This window comes from Carlito syrichta, unplaced genomic scaffold, assembly GCF_000164805.1.
Source record: "Carlito syrichta isolate Samal-C Ts95f unplaced genomic scaffold, Tarsius_syrichta-2.0.1 Scaffold304652, whole genome shotgun sequence".
NCBI lineage: Eukaryota > Metazoa > Chordata > Mammalia > Primates > Tarsiidae > Carlito > Carlito syrichta.
Window position 1 is genome coordinate 902 of NW_007248748.1, and position 5,058 is coordinate 5,959.

The 5,058-nt window shown below is 60.9% G+C and overlaps 1 protein-coding gene across 1 annotated transcript; it reads right to left on the reverse strand.

Annotated features, from left to right (window-relative positions):
* Positions 1 to 318: 318 nt before the first annotated feature.
* YJEFN3 (YjeF N-terminal domain containing 3) lies at positions 319 to 3,756 on the reverse strand (the record flags this gene model as incomplete). The annotated part of the gene is made up of 4 exons (XM_008060571.2): positions 3,515 to 3,756; positions 933 to 1,043; positions 634 to 747; positions 319 to 560 (listed from the first exon to the last, which is right to left on the reverse strand). Coding segments are annotated over exons 1-4 (602 nt in total), but the record flags the coding sequence as incomplete, so codon positions are not given.
* Positions 3,757 to 5,058: the final 1,302 nt, after the last annotated feature.

Consider the following 5,058-nt stretch of genomic DNA (forward strand, 5'->3'; position numbering starts at 1 on the left):
CCCAAATGCCAGGGGACACCCCCCGGAGTCCAGCCACCCTCACAGAGGGTCCGGTTGGCCAGCGGCTGTTTGTTCCGTCTGCCGGTCGCCTAATGGCTCCAACAGGCATGGGGTGGCGGCCAGGGCGGGCGCGGCCTTTGCCGAGTGAGCTCACGTCTGTCCGGGCGTCTGGGCCAGGGGTGGGCAGAGGGCACGTGGGCTCGGCACGGGGTGAGGGGAGGAGGGAACCTGGGGTCACCTGGGGCAGCAGCCTTGGTACTCCTCATCCACAGGATGGGTGTGACTCTCAGCCTCAGCCAGAGTGCACTCTGTCCCCACTGAGGAAACGGGTTCAGAGCAGACAGACAGGCGGAAGCATAGGGGCCGCCCCCCAAGACCCTCGGACCGCGACATGCCCCCCGCAGCATGCCTGAGGGGATGTCCAGGCTCACGAGGGGGATGGAGAGCAGCTTGAGCGTGGCCAGCGCACGGGTGCAGGGGCCCCCGACCTCGCGGGGCTCCACGCCGGGGCCCAGCACAGCATCCACCACCAGCCCGTAGGCTTCGTTGATGAGCTGCACCTGGGAGCGGGCAAGGTCAGGGGGGCCTGGGGGCACTGCTCCCCACCCCGCCCGCATGGCCACCCACACTGACCTCGGTGGGCAGGTAGGACAGGAAGGGGATGTCCATCTTCTCGCACTGGGTGGTCAGGTCCCGGTGCAGCAGGTCTAGCGAGCGTGTGGGGTAGAAGATGGTGGGCTCATACTCCTGGGGGGGCAGGCAAAAGGGACTGTCACTGGCAGCAGGTCTGGGACAAGCACTGGCCTGGGACAAGCACTGGGCACATCCTAGAGCCGTCCCAGGTTCAATAGCCCCCTGGGACGCCAGCACAGGAGGAGTGGTTTCTGCAGGGACAGGAGGTGGTGCGGGGGAGGGTGGTCCTTGCTACTCACAAACACCCGCAGGTGCCGGGCACAGACCAGTCCCACCGCCCCGTTCTGCTCCGGGCCGCACACCACCAGCACTGTCCTCTGCTTCCGGGAGAGAGCCGGCAGGGGGAACACCTGCAGGGGACACAGCGGGACCCTTGCCAGGCCTCCTAGCTGGGGGTGGGGGGGCTGCCCAGCAGCACGGTGGCTCGTGTCTGTAATCCCAGCACTTTAGGAGGCTGAGGCACTAGGATCACTTGTCCAGTGCGAGACCAGCCTGGACAACATAGTAAGATCCTGTCTTTATTAAAATAGTTTTTTTGTTAAGAGAGAAACTGAGGCCCAGAGTAGGGGAAGGGACAGCGACTGGGCCTGGAGGCAACAGGGTAGGACAGAAGGAGAGGCATTCCAGGTGAGGGGGCCTCAGTTTCCTGGTCTGAGGCAGAGTCCCTGCCTCAGGCTCTGACAAGGCCATGCAGGACAAATGTGTCCAGCCACTGGTGGCGCCCAAGCACGGTCTGTTCATTCTCCACCTGAGCTGCAGACATTCCTCCACCTTCTCCACCTTGAGCTGCCCCGCTCCAGCCTCGGTCCCTCCCGGAGCCCTGGAGTGGAGAGGTCCGTTCATCCAGGCAAGGTCCTGGTGCTTCCTGTCTCCGTCTACCTCTGTGTATCCCAGACTCTCTCTCTATCTCTCCCCATCGGTCTCTCTCCATCTCTGTGTCTATATTACTCAGACTCGCCATGTTTCTGTTTTCACATCTGTGTCTTTCTGCTTCTCTCAGACTGCCTCTCCCCATCAAATCGCTCTGTATCTCCCCCCTACCCCTCAGACCCTCCATGTCTCTGTCTCTCCATCTTTCTCTGTTTCTCTCAGACTCTGAGTGGGTGAGTGGGAGAGAGGGTATCTCTCTCCATTGAGTCCCTTTGTCTCTCTCTCTCAGACTCTTCACATCTCTCTGGCAGTCTCTGTGGACACATGCGCATCTCTCTAACGCAGATGATGGAGTCCCAGTCATGCCCTGACTGTGCGTGGCCCCTTCTCCCAGCCTCAGTTTTCCCTCTATCAATTAAGCGTGACCACAGCACTGGCCTGATGGGCATCTGGGCATCTCCCGAGCCCAGCCTGGCTACAGTGAGCCAGTTCTTCCCCTTCTGAGCCTTCCCTCAAGGTCCCAGCGCAGAACTGACCCAAACGCACCCTTGGCTCTGGCCACGAGGCCCAGGGCCCAGGGCCCAAGGCTGTGTCCTGCTGGCGGGGACTGAGAGGCTCAGGCAGACAGGGACTTTCAGCGCCAAAGCTGGATGGCGGGCGCCAAGTGCCAGGGTCAGTCGGCTGCGCTGGGCTTCTCTCTGGGCTTGCATTTTCACGGTTTCCCTGTCTTTTGGGCACCTCAGCCAGGACAGGGTTCATTTGGAAATATAAACGCTTAAGTCCACATGAGAAAGATCCAGAGTTTTTGTTGTTGTTGTTAAGTACACAGTGGTAATTAGAAGAAAAAGGGTAGGAGGGCTGGACACGGTGGCTGATGCTTGTAATCCCGGCATTTGGGGAGGCTGAGTGGGAGGATTACCTGAGACCAGGAGTTCAACCAGCCTGGGCAACGTCGAGAAAACTTGTCTGTACAAAAAATATCTAAAAATTAGAGTCCCAGTCACTCAGAAGGCTGAGGCAGGAGGATCGCCTGAGCCCAAGAGGTCAAGACTGCAATGAGCTGGGATTGTGCCACTGCACTTCAGCCTGGGTGACCCAGCGAGACCCTGGCTCAAAAAGGGGGGAGGAGGGGGAGGAGGAGGAGGAGGAAGGAGGAGGGAGGAGGAAGAGGGGAGAGGAGAAGGGAAAGGGAAAGGGGGAGGGAAAGGAAGAGGAGGAGGGGATGGAGAGAAGAAGGGGGGAGGGGAAGGGGGAGGACAGAAGAGGGGGAATGTGAGGAGAAGGAAGGGAGGGAGAGGGGAAGGGGAAGGGGAAGCCGGAGGAGGGCAGCCACATGCTACAGCTCTGACTGGGGGGGCCCTTTTCTAAGGCGTGTGCATCTAAGAACTACCACGTCAGTACCACTCGTCACCCGTGTTCAGAGGGGGAAACCGAGGCCCAGCATGGCTGGCGACACAGGGAAGCACAGGACAGTATCATCACCGCGGCTGTCACTCTGGTGTCATCCTCCTGGCACCTGGAGGGGCGGGGCTTTCCACAGAGCTCTGCTTCCGACCCAGCGTGCCCCTGGGCAGGCCCTGCCCAACTCCGGGTCTCAGTTTCCCCACGGGTGGCATGAGGTTGTTTGGGGGCGCTCAGACTGCAGGAGCTGATGCCCCCTGTGCCCAGGACCCTGGAGGTGCAGAAGCAGGAGGGCCCGGTGTCCCCGCCTCCAGGGCCTCAGAGCCGTCCCTCAGAAGCCCCCACCCCGTCCCCCTCGGGCACTCAGGCTCCCAGGCCTCCTCTGGCCCCAGCCAGCGATGGCCCGCCCGGGGTCTCCGTTTCCCGTCTGGGCGACGAGCCGGAGCAGCTCGAAGCAGAGCGGCTTCTCGAAGGCGGGGCAGGCCTGGCCACAGGGGCTGTCCCCGGCTTGGGCGGGCTGGCTGTCCGGCTGGGGGTCGGGGCCAGGTACCTTGGTCACAGCCACCGCGCTCGCATGGCCGCACAACTCCACCAGCTGCTGCCGACCGAAGCGGTAATCCTCCAGCAGCTCTCGCTCCAGGGCGGCGGCCTCCGCGGTGCTGGGGAACAGAGGAGGCAGAGACATCAGAGACCTCGAGACAGAGACTCAAGAGGAGCCAGGAATGTTCCGCCGCCGTTCCGCGCCGGGCCCGAAGCCGCCCTCGCACCCGGTCCCCGGAGCAGCTTCTGCAGCCCCGAGCTGCGGGGCCTCCCGCGGTGTCGCCGCGCGGCCCTCCGCGGTTCGAAGGAAGGGCAGTCTGAGCCCAAGTTCGAGGCGCGGGCGCCCTCCGGTGGCCGACGACGCGCGTGGCGACGCGTGGTGGTCTTGCGGCTCCCGGGCGTGGGAGGCAGAGCCCGACCGGACGCCCCAGACCTCCAGGCGGAAGGAATCAAGAAGGGGAATGGAGCGCGAGAGGCTTTGATGGGAGCAGTGGGTTGCCGTCAAGCAGTGCGAACCACTGAGCTTCAGGACGCCGGAGGGTGGGCTGGACTGGGCGCCTGGGGCTTTCAAGGCTTCAGAGGAGTTGGACGGCTCACTCAAAGGGTAGACATGGGACCTGATGTTCTGAGACCCTTCAGTGATGTTCTTCAGGGGCAGTGATGAGATTAGATTATTAGGCAGGGTGCGGTGGCCCACACCTATAATCCCAGCACTTTGGGAGACCTAGGTGAGAGGATTGCCTGAGCAACTTGGAGAGAGCTCATCTCTACAACATATCAAAAAATTAGCCAGGTGTGGTGGCATGTGCCCGTAGGCTCTGCTACTTGGAAGATGAAGCGGAAGGATCGCCTGAGCCCAGCAGGTGGAGGCTGCGGTGGCCGTGAGCGGGCCACTGCACTCCAGCCTGGGTGACAGAGTGAGACTCCAACTCAGAAAGAAGAAATTAAATTATTCATGGCCAGAGGTGGGGCCACATGACACTCACTTCATTGACTGGGGGTCTGTCACCGCTTCTCTGAGCAACGCTAGATGTGGAACACACTACACAATTTGTAGGGCCTAACACAACATGAAAATGTGGGGCCCAGGCTGAGCATGGTGGCCTGTAGCTCCAGCACTTTGGGAGGCTGAGGCGGGAGGACTGCTTGAGCTCAGTTTGAGACAAGGCTGAGCAACACAGTAAGACCTCATCTCTATAAAAAGTAAAAAAATTAGCCAGGCGTGGTGGCACACACCTGTAGTCCCAGCTACCTGGGAGGCTGAGGCAGGAGGATGACTTGAGCCTAGAGGTCAAGGCTTTGATGAGCCATGATCGTGCCACTGCACTCTAGCCTGAGCAACAGGGTGAAAATTTGTCTCTAAAAAAATAAAGAAAGAAGCCAAGCTCAGTGGCTCAGCCTGTAATCCCGCACTTTAGGAGACAGAGGTGAGTGGATTGCCTGAGCCCGCGGGTTCGAGACCCGCCGGGCAACTTGGCGAGACCTCATCTCTACAATAATAACAATAAAAAAAAGTTAGCCGGGCGTGGTAGCGCGCACCTGTAGTTCCCGCTA